Source organism: Gavia stellata, chromosome 10 (genome assembly GCF_030936135.1).
Source record: "Gavia stellata isolate bGavSte3 chromosome 10, bGavSte3.hap2, whole genome shotgun sequence".
In the NCBI taxonomy this organism is placed as follows: domain Eukaryota; kingdom Metazoa; phylum Chordata; class Aves; order Gaviiformes; family Gaviidae; genus Gavia; species Gavia stellata.
The window spans coordinates 2,686,131-2,700,722 of NC_082603.1; the positions used below are offsets into that span (position 1 = coordinate 2,686,131).

The 14,592-nt window shown below is 39.9% G+C and overlaps 1 protein-coding gene across 2 annotated transcripts in view; it reads right to left on the minus strand.

Annotated features, from left to right (window-relative positions):
• Positions 1 to 1,449: 1,449 nt before the first annotated feature.
• PLA2G4A (phospholipase A2 group IVA) overlaps positions 1,450 to 14,592 on the minus strand; it is a 68,458-nt gene continuing 55,315 nt past the window's right edge. For both annotated transcript variants that reach the window (XM_059821991.1, XM_009806888.2), the window contains 5 exons: positions 12,413 to 12,655; positions 6,963 to 7,147; positions 3,515 to 3,710; positions 3,147 to 3,304; positions 1,450 to 1,674 (listed from right to left, as the gene is read on the minus strand). In XM_059821991.1, coding sequence (XP_059677974.1) covers positions 1,543 to 1,674; positions 3,147 to 3,304; positions 3,515 to 3,710; positions 6,963 to 7,147; positions 12,413 to 12,655 — 914 coding nt within the window. In that variant the 3' untranslated portion in view covers positions 1,450 to 1,542. The remainder of the gene's footprint in view (positions 1,675 to 3,146; positions 3,305 to 3,514; positions 3,711 to 6,962; positions 7,148 to 12,412; positions 12,656 to 14,592) is intronic.

A 14,592-nucleotide genomic window follows, 5' to 3' on the forward strand; every position in this document is an offset into this window, starting at 1 on the left:
GACAGCAGTGAAGGAACAACTGCCGGCACTGCTGGGTGCATTTGCTGAGAGTTAATCCCACAAACTTTAAAAAAATGGAACAAGCCAGCGAAGCCGAGTCCCGAAAACGTGCGACTCCTAGATCTCGCACACAGTGCGAGGCCGTCAGTGACCTCGTTGGTTCCTTTTGCTCTTTCCCATGTTACACACTTGCCGATTCCATTATTTCAAAGGAGGCTGGAAGTTTTCGGAGGTGCGACTGCATTTTTCTATGCATTTGCAGAGTTATCTCAAGACTTGTTGATATGGTAGTAAAATAATCTGTGTCTATGCAGAGTCTTTCATTATTCCACATACTAAAAATATATTTTTAAAAATAGCCCTTAACACATGAACTACTTCACATTCTTAGCTAGGAACGTTTTATCTATCCCCAGTAAACATTGCCACTGTCCCTTTGCAGAAATGTGATGCTTTTAATCATGACCAAATGCAAAAGCACTTTTAATTTATCTATAAACATTTTGGTCAGAAATACATGAACTGACAATAATTTAACACACAGGTGCTACTAGCTCAAGAATTCAAGCAATGTAATTTTGTGGAACAAAAGCGAAAAAGAATATACAAGAGGTTGGATTTTTTTGCTGAGTAGACACATACATTCTTAAACAGTAGTAAAGTGGAGTTCAATTTTTGTGAAAATATTTGAGATTAAAAGATTCAAGAGCAGATCCTTCTCAGCATCAGTTACAAAAGCTCTACTAGCATTAATAACCAGCTGAGGATCCCACTCATAATATCAAAGATGTATAAACCCCATTTCTTTGACACCCCTTTGTTATCAAAGGTTTGTTGGGTTTTTTTTAAGAGACACCACTCATGCAAGAAAAGTGAAATTTGAAACACAGATGATGGAGTTTTGGTAAGGCCAACCGAGCCAACGGCTACTAGTGAGCAAAACTCCTTCCAGTATAAGAAATCAACCTTAAAGAGTTAGTAAGCAGCCAGGCGACCTAATATACCTGGGAGCTGCTGCTGCCCAGCAGTAGTTAGCAATTACTGACTTTTCAAACCAAAGTCAGAGGAAACCTTCTCATTGATACAAAGCAGAGTGGAATCGGGGCCCAAGCCCAGGTACACGTTGTCTCTGTTACTAAAGTTTTATTCTATTGTGTTTCTACTTCCATCTTACGTTTCAAGATAGGCCCAGTTTACATCAAATTAAAAATCAGGCAATTGCCCCACTATAAGGAACCAGTGTTTACAATTTTGTAAGGAAAAAAAAAAAAAAAGGACACTGAACCCCATGACCATAGTCAAAATAAACTAATTCCATAGTTTTAAAAATAAGGATATCAGCATACTGAAATGTTTTTAATGTTTTTAGTTTAAAAAAAAGAATTACAAAATTATATTGAAACTTGAAAATTCACACAAAAATGTTTTCAGGAGTTTTGCACAGCCCTGTTCAGGAGCAGTGATGCTCTGAGAGTGTCTTTTTGACTCCAGTTATAAAGACAGAAACAGCTTCTTGAAGGAGTGGGACCTAAGACAGATCCTCTACGTATGGTTGTTGTTAAGATTGGTCTTATTAAAGAATCTCCTTGCTTCAACACTGCTGAGAGACACGGAGCAGCGAGATGGGTTCTTTTTTCTGTATTCAATGCTTTCCATCATAGCTTGCTTGATCACCTGGAAAAGAGCGAACAACGTGTCATTGGGGAAATAACTAATGTTTTAGTGATTTATTAACTGATAGGAAAGATCCCTTCAGATGTTAACAACTGTTGCTCCTGCTTTTATCTCTGCTCCATCATTGAACAAAGTGATTGCTGAGTATTATTACAAATACTATTTTCTTGATTGTATAAAGCAATGATTTTAATGTAGTTAATAAAGATATGACAGGATACCAGCAACATCAAAGAAGTCACACAAGAATGTACATCATTTAAACCGAGTCCCAATGAAATTATAAAGGGTAAATCAAAACACGGAGAAAATCCATACTTAAGGGGTATAGAAAATAATTATGTTGAGAAAGAGTAAATCTTCACTTTTGCTTCCTTTGTCCTGAAGTAACAAGGTTTGTTCACTACATTAAAAAAAAAAATCCTTTCTCTATCTGGGGTGATCATTTACACTTGTGAATATGGCAAGTCACTCTATGGATGCTGGGATCATGGTCATGTGTTACAGCTAGTATCAATTAAAAAGAATTATTACTGAGTTAGTTGATACAGAAATTTCCAGAGATCTTCACAAAAAAATTCCATTTTCCTGTTTTCCAGTTAGAAAATCAGCATACATAAAGAACTGAGTATAAAATCCTCAACATAATGTCTACATCCTGCCCAGACACCTTTGCCCTGTTACCCTGCAGGACTTTTGATGGTAAAATGACAAAAACAACACAGGAACCAAATTAAAAAGAATATGAATTGGTAATGGATCCTAATGAGCACGGGCTCAAACATTATAAAAAGCACACACACTACACTCCAATAGTTCTTCCATTTGGAAGATGGCCACAATATTATATCCATCTTCTTAGCCCCAGAAATACTGTTTCGAGGTTTTTTTTTTTTTCCCACCAGAAAGCACCTCTGGCCTTTCCAGCAGCATATTTGTTTAGTGGTTTATTATTGACTGAGGATCGTATATGGTAATACTTCCTACAACACTGATATTTCAGTACTTCAGAAATAGAGGTCAAGTGAAAAGACCAAATTCCCTTCACCTAATTCTCACTGTGTATCTCATCCAATTCTCTTCAGGTAACTCCAGCCACTTTATTACCTACAGTGACTGGACTCTTCCTCCCTTCCAGGCTGGAAGGATGCAAGTCGACCATGCCACAGTTTGCGCACGCTTCTACGCAAGCTCATGAAGAACGTACCTAGGGTATACTCCAGCCCTCACTAAAATAAAGACGATTTTTTCCACTGACTGTAACGGGCTTTGATCCAGCCTCAATTCTGAGAATAGCAAGAGGCACAACTAAATGCAAGAAGCACTTTATATGTCATAACAATCAGGCAAACACTGAAGTAAACCTCTGTACCTTCTGTATGACAGATTTAGGGCTTTCCTCGCATCGCCTGCTTTCCCATTTAACAATCTTAACAATTCCCTTTAAGCCCCTTCCACAGTGGCATACGTACATCTATGTTATTGAGGGTGTTGAACTCCATTAGATCATGAAGCCTCTTGAAAGCCTCATTGGGATACTGGAAGTTGAAGGTAGAGAATGGTGTATTCGGATCATCAAAAATGTCAAAGTCTGCAAAATCCTTCTCTTCCTGTGTTTCTCTTGGAACGCCTGCATACGGAACAAATACAAAAATACAATGTAAATGTTAGGTCTGAGGACTTACCATCTTATTTTTTAATGGCTCTTTTGAAATCCCTAATTACTACAGATAGACTTAAGAGTTATTTCAGAGAAAAAACATTTCTAGTATATAATCACCATGCCATTATAAAGCTTCAAAGGAACACCTAGATTTAGCATCAGAAACTGTGTACTCACCTGGAGCTTTGTACTTCCGGAAGTTGATGTTGGCCAGAACAAAATGGATTATAGTTGGACAGTCTTTCTCTGAAGAGGTATCCTTTGGTTTGAAAACATAGCACTCCTTCATGCCCTCTCGATCAAATACATTTGGGTCTATTTTTGGGAAAGGAAGCTTGTTCATTTTGGCCCATTTTTCAGCAAGCAAAATTTCCTGAAAAGGTAACAAAGACTCAGGTTCATATAAGCATCCACTGCAAAGTGAGATTTTATGTAGAGAGACACAGGTCAAATTGGTTACTAGAAGCAGTTTTATTAACTGACGCTTCTTTACGGCAGAAGGACTGATCAAGTCAATCCTTGTATAGATGACCCAGTATGGCAAACTGAGCACCTAATTCAGCCTGCCCAATCTTCATCACCTGCGATGATTCACAGGAAGGAAAGAGCTGGTCTGTCACATAAATCTTTGGGTCAATTTACAGAGCTGACAGCTAGAAAAAACCATCCATAATTTTACTTGCAAACTGAGTATCAGTGCTATGGAAACCAATGAGAGTAATAAACACTGATCCAAGCGTTGTTATGTTCAGAGTCACTTCATAGCACAGACCAGCATTTGAAAGCATGCTACGTGAAGAAGTAAGTCTGGAAGACAAACGTTTTGTTTCCTCGTGACAACTCAGTAAACAAAATAATTTGTAAATAATGACTCAAAAGCATGTAATGTGGGTGTGTGAGAGGGAGGAGAGGGAAGGTCAACATCTTTAATCTTGGTTTTGAATGAAACAGGACCCTTCTTTGGGCAACTGTTTTGGATACGCAAGAGATTAAAAGACAGTGGGTGTAAAATAATAAAACAAGGGTAGAGTCATTGACTTCAGCTGGCTGATTTCCCTGTGTGTTGGAGTAATAAAAATATATTAGAGTGCTGCCACAGATACAGGCCAACTCTTGAACTGGCATTTACTCTTTGTAATGCAAGCAGAACAATGGGATTGCACAGCCAGTAAACAAAACTGGTTTCTGTCCTTTAGGCCATTAGCATACAGCCTCTGCTTGTGGACTATACCTGTGTATTAGCTAGAGGTACGTCACTCTTGATTATACACATATTTGCGCTTCAGAAATAATGAACCATGCCCTTCAACGGTGGCTTCATGAAAACCTAAGGCACCATTTAATTTTCCCACCATTTTTTCTTGCGTAAAAGGATTTTGCCTTCTTGAAATTGGAATTTACAGAAAAACCTTCAGGACACCACTTAACATGGAGAGATCCATTGGAAGTCATGTTACGTTCCCCGAAACGGCATAGAAAATTGCAGCTGACGAAGACAGAAAGTTCAATGCTTAGGCTAAGAGTAATAGAGACACACAGCCTTTTGCACAGACTCCACGTGCAGAACAAAACGTAGCTGAAGAAAAAAGATCTTTCAGAGGAGATGGCAGTGGTGTGTCAGCAAATTTAGCTGATGGGGAAAATACTCAGTCATGACAAAAAAGGAGACAAATTCTTAAACAAATAGAAAATTAAAAGAAGAAACAGACTGTGGGATTCAGTCAATTAAGGAAAAATGAAGGATCTCAGGGCTAGTATGAGTCCTCTCAGTGCTCTACTCTTACAGGTAGTCCCCAAGAGACCTAGAGATTATAGAAGTTACACTTTTTTATTCTCCTGAAGCTTGAGGGTTTTTTGCATTCGCCAACACTGATCTAGAGTTAATTTTGACACTACTGTTATTTTCTAATTTTGTTTTGGGGTTTTGTCCCTTGATAGCAAGAGGAAGGAAAAAAATACTCTGTTCTAATTGAAATTCCTCAGTAAAGCAACAAAGAATGCCAATTGTTTCTCAAACAAGCACGTTTTCTTGGTTTCCTTGAAAGTTATTTTTTAAAATTGACATGGGTTTCAAATAAATATTGCCTCTTTTTTGAGTACCTGACAGTAGTCTCGTAAGCGCTGCTTTTTCTGCATTAGCTACCAAACTGATCCAACATTAAACTTTTCTGATCAGCTGGAGCTGTCTGGATGCATAGGTTGTACAGGTCGTGCAGAATGACAGCCGTGCTTTCCACACGTGCTGGATTTTTCTGAGGTTGCTTTGCTCTTGCCTGAATGGATTTAGGAATCCTACTTAATCCAGTACCGGGATTATCCTAGTGAGATCACAGAATCACTAAGGTTCGAAAAGACCTGTAAGATCATCAAGTCCAACCATCAACCCAACACCACCATGCCCACTAAACCATGTCCCAAAGTGCCACGTCCACACATTCCTTGAACACTTCCAGTGATGGTGACTCCACCACCTCCCTGGGCAGCCTCTTCCAGTGCTTCACCACTCTCTCAGGAAAGAAATTTTTCCTAATATCCAGCCTAAACCTCCCCTGGCGCAACTTGAGGCCATTTCCTCTTGTTCTATCGCTAGTTACATGGGAGAAGAGACCAACACCCACTTCTCTGCAACCCCCCTTCAGTTAGTTGTAGAGGGCGATGAGGTCTCCCCTCAGCCTCCTCTTCTCCAGACTGAACAACCCCAGCTCCCTCAGCCGCTCCTCATCAGACTTGTGCTCCAGACCCCTCACCAGCTCCGTCACCCTTCTCTGGACACGCTCCAGCACCTCAATGTCCTTGTAGTGAGGGGCCCAAAACTCAACAGCATTCAAGGTGTGGCGTCACCAGCGCCGAGTACAGGGGCACGATCACCTCCCTACTCCTGCTGGCCACACTGTTTCTGATACAGGCCAGGATGCCGTTGGCCTTCTTGGCCACCTGGGCACACTGCTGGCTCATATTCAGCCAGCTGTCGACCAACACCCCCAGGTCCTTTTCTGCCAGGCAGCTTTCCAGCCACTCGTCCCCAAGCCTGTTGCATTGCATGGGGTTGTTGTGACCCAAGTGTAAGACCCGGCACTTGGCCTTGTTGAACTGCATACAATTGGCCTTGGCCCATTGATCCAGCCTCGCCAGATGTAAATGAACAGTTAGCCCCACTTCCCAAATGTTATATATTTAGCAATACCAGAGTGACTGAGACACATTTCTGCAAGATGATGACAGAAGACCATTCATTTACATCACAGCATCACAGAGAACAGCTGTACAGAGGTAGAGCACTAGCACAATGGTAAATGACTTACTTAATTGTTTAATACTGACATAAAATAAAATTCTGCAATTCAGCATGAAGGCAAGACTTCCATAAAAACAACCGAGCTACTACTTCAAAGAAAATATATTTGCCTTCTTTGTGTCAGTTGTCTCATGTGAGTCACGTAAACAGGAACTGAGGCAGAGTGCAATATTCTGCCTTGACGTGGAAACAAATTGCTCCAATGCTGTCGATACAATAGCACTAAGGCCTTCTGGAACCATGAAATGTGCAACTAACCCGACTGGAAGAATACAACTGAGTCAACTTAAGTTTATGCACACAAAGAAAGGAATGGCCTATCTTACTTACTTTGAAAGGAGGACTGGAATCACTTGGCCTCGCTGAAAAATCAAAAGAGATGATCAGATCAACGCCTCTTTGAGGTCTTAAGATAAGTGGGTACGGCAGGTTAAAGGTAAGCCCGCTGTCCACTATATGAATCTTTTTGCTTTTCACATCTAGTGGCTCGTATATCCTCTCAAACTCATCAGGATCTGTGCAGAACAAATGAAAACAAAACAAAACAGAAATACACCAGTTAAGAACTGAAATTTTGATGAGCTTTCAAATGTTTCCCCAAGTACTGAAGATTCCGCAGAATTCAAAATGTACAGTATCGCACTAAGCATACTGTGACCTCGTGTGTAACCTTAATTCTCATCTTAACAACTGGAGAATGAGGGGAAATAAACAGAGCTGGAAGGGACCTCAGTAGGTCAAGTACCCAAACGCCCCATCCCAAGGCAGAAGCAGTGGTGGCTCGGGGCAAAATCGAAGGGGACAAATGCCCAGGTTTGACCCTAGCCTTCCCAGCTTTACCCCTTCATCCCTAACAACCCATACACAAAGGAAAGCGTTTATGGGACGTTAAGAGACATACATCCCTAACGTACCTCCCCTCAGTGTCCCACAAACCCTGCCCAAACCTCTTCCCCCAGGTTCCCTCCCAAAGCCCCTGTCCTTCCCAGCTCCTCTTCCCCAAATCACTGAAATTTGCCTAACAGCCTTGATGTGGCTCTGCTCTCGAGTGATGCTTTTCGATGTCTGTTTCTGTCCATTAAAATTAGGACTACCAAGTCAAATGACTTCTTTTTCAACCTACACGAAATCTCATGACCTCATACCCACTACTATACTAGGGACAAAAAGAAACAGTAACCCATAGCCGTATCTAAATTCAGGCATTAGGCAGAATTACATGTAAGCCACTTAGTGCTTTTTTTGTCACGGTATAGTACAAAATAGTCTCCTATCTCTAACGCCCAAACTGAGGGCTGAAGAAGTTGATGTCTCCCCTTTAACCCCAATATTCCCTGGGTGCAGCTCAGGAAAGAAGCAGCAATTTTTCCTAAGTGTCTCTGCACTTAGCCAACTCTCTGGATACTACTAAATGTTCCTTGTAGTACTTAAAACTTTTCTCCTGACAGTCTTTACTTGCTCTAGATCTTAAGAATATTTCCAGTGTATGTTTTTGCCTTTTGACTAAAAACGAATGCTCAGATCTGTAGAGGGCAGTGTAATCTAAGGAATGCTGAATAGAATAATATAATTATTTCTTGTATAATTAAATTTCCTAGCACCCACTTATTGGCGATGGAAGTGATCTGAAAAAAGATATTTTTATGTGAAGAAAATCCATCAAAAATAATTCAAACTCTAGTTCCTATCATTTCAGGATCCATGAGAAAAACTTACAGTTATGAGCAGCAAAAAAATCTTGGAACAGATATTTTGATATTTTGTATCCATTATTATTATTATTTATTAGAGGGCACTTTGCTAAGAAATGAGGCACCAGTTTCCTAATATTTGCCTTGATATCTAAGGGAGAAAAGACTTTCAAATCATTGTCTATTGCTAAAGGGCTAAGTGTGTTTACAGACCTATTTTAGAACCAGATCTATTTCATAGCCATTAATTAGCATAAATCAATGAAAATATATTACTATTTATCAAATTCGTAACAATTAAAAAAACCCTGGTAAAAAAAATCCACTTACTACAAATCCTTTTAGCAGAAATAAGCTAGTTTTGTTTTCCCCCTCCTTTCTTAAAGACATTGCAAACCTTGTTCTCAGTAGAATTTTAAAAAATTGCAGAAACATTTTTGTTCAAGTTTTGTATTATCTTATTTTACAAAATTTGAATTTGACAGTCAACAGTGATCCTTTAAACAAGAATAGTACCACCTATAATAATGTTTGTGATAGGAGTGTTACTGCATACAGAAACTTCCTACCAAAAAGGCACTGAAGAACAAGACTGTTCCTATTGCTTACAGCCTTCATGACTCTATCATCAAATTTATCATAGTAATTTTATGATATTTTAAATGATAAAACATCATAATACCATCAATAAATTTATAATGATGACATAGATTGTTTTTATTAGTCGTGGTCTTCTGTGATTACAGGAGAAATTCAACACCAAGGTTTTTCTTTTTATTACAATTCATTTTAGAAGTACATTTCTAATCTTTGAACTGAGAAGAAAAGTTCCGAAATGCAACTTGTGTCCATGTTACGGGGTCAGAATTCAAAAAGCAATGAAGATAATCCAGCGTTACTTTAACGCCATGACTTTAAAGGCAGACTCAGCATGTAATTTGATTTGATTTACACAGGATCTGGAGCCAGAGGCCAGAAGCAGCGCACACTACCCCGGTGAGACAGGGCAAGCAGGCAGACTGAACTGTGGGTCAGGACACTGCAGGTGAGGCTGCAATTGCTCCTGGGAGAGGCGTAAGTTACAATAAGTATCCCTGATGCTAAAAGAAGCATCACCTACTCTGTAACCTGTACTGTAGTTATTCTGAAGGGCTGGATAAGAAACCTTTGTTCTTTTTATACTTTGTAACACATGAATGCAGGACAATCATTCTACATACACAGCCCTGGCAAGTCAATCCATCATTATTCATCAAAAGGTATGAAGACTGAACGGAGTATTTATGGTCTGAGAGCCTGGGACATTAACTTTCAGCCCATGCAGACTGCTTTTATGAAAGATGCATCCATATTACGAGAAGCTTTCAGTCCATCAAACAGCAGACTGGGAGAAGTACAAGAAGTTTACGAGTACAGCTCTGCGTTAAACCAGCACAGCATGCCTATCTGGTTTGCAGTAATCGGATACACAAACGGGTATTAAAAATTGTTTAGAAATAAAAAAGAGAGCATGTTCTAGAGACCAAACTTTGTCACAGATGGCAGCTTCAATGGAAGTATGGGAGATGAAAAGGGCATTTGCTACTGACGTGCATCTACTATAACAGAGTTTCCATAACTACTGAAATAAGGAAGCAGAGATTATGAGTTATTTTTTCCCTATTGTTGTTCACTTGGCATCTTCTCAAGTCATTTTGGTGTGTTGTAATATCAAGGCACAGAAACAGAACAACTCTGAGTTCACAATGAAATTGTTCAAGGGGTGTAAAGTTTTAAAACATATTTGAGATCAATTAAGAAAATGCTCAGCATAAACAGAATCCATAGCAAAGCAAAGCTGAGCACTTTACTATCAGATCAAGCAGCTGGGATCTCTGCTGTATGCACTGCAGACCCTAAATTCAATCCTCAGTAATGACTGTAATATCAGCTTAGGTCTGCCACAGTTCATCCTCTGCAGTGCAACTCAGTGGGTCTACAGAAGGTCTAAGATAACTGGAGATGTAAAGTATTATTTATATCCTTTTTGATTCATTTATTTCTCCTGTGGAGCATTTGGTAATAAAGGGAACGTAAGTCCTAAAGCAATCCAGACTTCTTTTTGTACTCAAGCTGATAGGTAAACTGCTAGTGGTAGGACTAAATATGCAAAGTTTAAATGCATCCAGTACCTTGGTAATACACAATATTTGAAATTTACACTAAAGTTTCCTTTCTATTTACTCCTCTCAGCTCCTAGGCTCTTACATACATTAGCAAAATTCACAGCATTAAAATCTGGATACACTTAATCACACTACTGAATTATTAAATTGTATATTAACTAATGAAATTTCAAGGGGTTTTTAACTGTTCTTGACCATAATATTGCAACTACTCATAGCTGTTAGATTTGAGTTATTAGTTCAGGTTTATGAGTGTGGGCTTCAGCTAACACTAAAAAAATCGCAGTCATGTCAAACTTTTGCCAGACATTTTACCCATAGAAATTTCAGGCACTCAGATGTAATTGTCTCAGAGGTGCAGGTTCCTTCTGTCAAACCAGCATTTTATTTCAATTGAAATTAAAACCCAGGAAGTTGGTAGTTGATTCTGAAGATTATCCACGTCTTAATTATGCAAAATTCTCATCAACTGTCATTTTTTCCAACCATAAATTTACTACCCACTTTCCTGCCTCTTTTACAACTACTATAAATATTAAGATTACCCAGTTGTAAACACCTCTGAGATGATAAAAATATTTAGAAAGTGGCGGAGAGATGGAAATTACTATACAACAACTCAAAGGGATTTGTTACATTAACAAATAGACATTAGAGCGCGTCTGCTACTTAAGCTTTTAAACGACATCTGGTATTTACTATTGCATAATAGCCAGCTAGGACAATCTCTTTCCTCTGAATAGAAAATAAGGGCTGAAGTGACTACTATTATTATGAGGGATGGTTGGCAACACTGTGCCGCTACACAAGAACATGGGAGGAACACCACTTTCAGAGATTTGTAGTTTCTTGGCTTGATGGATGTCAGTAATAATCCATAATAATCCAGAAGCATTACAGTTTGTCTCACAGAAACTGTATGTGGAGGCTCCACCAAGTATGCACCTTCATTGTGACATAACTTTTCTATGGGGTAACTCACATCCTTAACTCAGCGCTCTGTTGCCTACCGAGGAAGGAAAATAAAGCACCAGTGCCAGAAGAATACTAAGAAATTAATTGGCTTTCATTGAGAAGATTGTAATGAACACTGTCTATAGCAAATCTTCAAAATACTAATCGAACGTGATTCCTAATTCTCTGCAACTACCGTCCCAGACACCATGTACTTCATGGAGTGGGGCAAGACATTGAACTACTTTTGCAAATTAATATTTTTCTGAAATTCTTACCTTCCATCCGCATTCCTGCTCCCTGCTTAAGCCAATTTGAGATGTGAATGCACCTACACATCAGCCACATGTGAAATGCGAATGCACCTAATAGATCAGTCGTACTGGGAAGAACATGGTGTCAGCAAAGCAAAGATCTAGAACTATAGAAGTGTGTTGCCTCCACAGGTTTTTCAGAGGAAGACAAAGCCAGCAGAAGAGCTACAAAATTTTTGCAACAGGGAAGCCCTGTAGGAGAACAAGGAAAGGTTTTACTTCCACCAGAAGGCTTAGCACCAATAAGAGAAAAGGAACAACACAGGATACCCTTTGGAGAAGTCCAAGAGAGTGAGAAAGCAGCCTTGATAAAGGGCACCATACACAATAGCAGCTTGGTCACTTCTGCTAGCAATTCCTTCCAAATAAAGAGCCACTTCCCCTCCAAAAGGTACTGACTGTTCTGCACTCTGCCAGGGGACAGGGGAGGTAGGCAGCAGACAGAAGTCACTGTGCGGTGGGTGCCCTTTGAGACACCCAGTCACCTCACAACGTCTGTTGCTGATCAATACTCACGACTGCTGCTACAGAAACATCCTCCTGCCTTCAGGTACATGCTGCTGTAAGCCTCATAGTTCAATGTTACCACACTGAGAACTCGCTGTTTCTGGTTTTACTAATGAATATGCAGCAACATAGGCTTTCTGCAAACTAACCTGCAACCGCTGCATCTAGTTCATCTTCCTCCACAGACTCCTGAGTGAGAAGTTCTGCCAGAGGAGAGAGCGGGTAACAGCTGTTGAGATTCAATCCCAGCATGAAGTTGTGCACTTTCCCAGCACGCCCTTCCCTGGTGTTGAAAAGGGCACTATCACCCACCAAAGCCATCAGCATTCGCTGCACCCAGCTTTCTTGGCTGCTGTTCTGATATTCTTGATTTGCCTCAGCATTTTCAGTGCCTGTAGAGGAGAATGAAAATAACCGATGGTGAGACAGTTAACATGTAAGTTATAAAACCAAGATTTCTGGGTCTACTAAAATAAAGGACCTATTAAAATAAAAGGAACTGGGTCATAGCCTTCTTTCAAGGAGCCGTGGACTGAATGAAAGAGCTTTGCTGCAAGAATTTCAGAGGAATGGAGAGAAACCATCCTACCAACTTCACAGGCCAGTGAAACTTTTCATCTGCAGTACAGTAATGTGGATGTGTCCATTAGGAAAATAGACTGGGAATGTGTTAGATGACCTGAGCGGACTTCATTAGTCTGGATGGAAAAGGCAATGAGGATATGGCTTTATCTGTGCTAGCACCCAGAATGCAAAGTCTCCTGGGCTCAAGGGACAGACATGAGTTGCCAAGATCCATACTCTATGTAGACCTGAATTCATCTGGAAGTGTATTGACATCCTTCTCCATCCTTTGCTGATTGCTAGGAACCCAGCTTTCCTTAAGAAGGCAAAGCTAGTCTGCATAAAAGAGAATGCTATAGCATGGGAATTCTAAAATATCTGAAAATACCCTTGGAGTAAACTGTAGACCACAAGCAATATTTGGTTTTAATTAACTAAAGAGTACAGTGAACTGTCCAGACTTAGATGTCTATAGTCAGACGTCGCAGTAAAAATGACTTGGATTGGTACCACCTTGCATTCACAAACTGTCAAAACTCAACTTTTTGGAGTGTTTTGTATAAGAAGATAATTCACGCTCAGGCTTGATACTTTAAATCCAGCACTGAAATGTGCCTCTTTAATCCAGGCTTTAAAGGAACTGATTTTTATATAAGCAGAGAGAAAACAAGCATCAAACACCACAACGTTTAGAGGTCCAACATCTGTACAATAATATTCTATGGAAGTGAGAGGGATTACCAAGGGTTTACAAATCACAGATTTGTAGGTTGTCCACAATGGCTACAAACTATGAGAGAAATGTAGTCTTTCGTGCTGACTATAGTGCTTAAACAGGAAATCCGCAAATAAACACAGACTGTGGTATCACCCTCTCCCTATTATTTTACACATAAGGGGAACTGAAGAAGTAATCATTTAACTGAGGTAATGACATAATTCACTGTCTCATCACACAAGATTTTCTTTTCTTCCTGTAGATCCTAAAATTACAAACAGCTGCATTTGCTTTAGTTGTTAAAAACGTAACCAATTTCTTCAGGTGAAAATCACTGTCATCCCCAGAAGTGTCATCAAATACAGAAAGCATTATTAGGACAAGACAGAGACCCTGACTAAAATCACCGAAATCCCCATGTGGTTTAGGTACCTAAAGATAATTTGCAATAGGATTTTTTCCTCCCACCTCCCAGTGTTCCCCTAGTGGTTGTGACTCTTCTGGGAAACTGGATTTGGGCATTGTTTAAAACATTGTGCCAAGCACTGGGAATTTCCTGTCTCAGATGTGATTTGTAAAGGTGCTAGAAGACATGTACGAACGCTGGAAACACAAATTAAACCATTCTCAGGTAAATATTTGATCAAGGAACCCTTGAAAACAATGGATAGTGTTAGTTTGCTGTGCTGGTAACAATTCAAACATGCTTCTGAGCTCGGTAGCTTGCTGGCAACAGACTTCCACTGGCTCAGCAAGCCTAATTTTTGGGTGTATGTGAAATTGCAAACCTCTGTGAAGCCCGGTTGGGCTGATGCAAGACTGAAGATATGTGAGAGAATCATTTGGTCATCAGCTTCAGCAGGAGGCATGAAGTCAAGCCAAAGGCCCTCCTGAGGTCTCTTGTTCAATGTTTCTCTATTTTGCTGAGCCACTGGCTGCTTTAAGGTCCTTGGGCTAGGCAATTAAGTTTTACCATTGGTATAAATGAAAGCAGAGCTCTCAGTTATAAGATACTGTTGGTAAGACTAAGGAAAACTGGCTATGGCT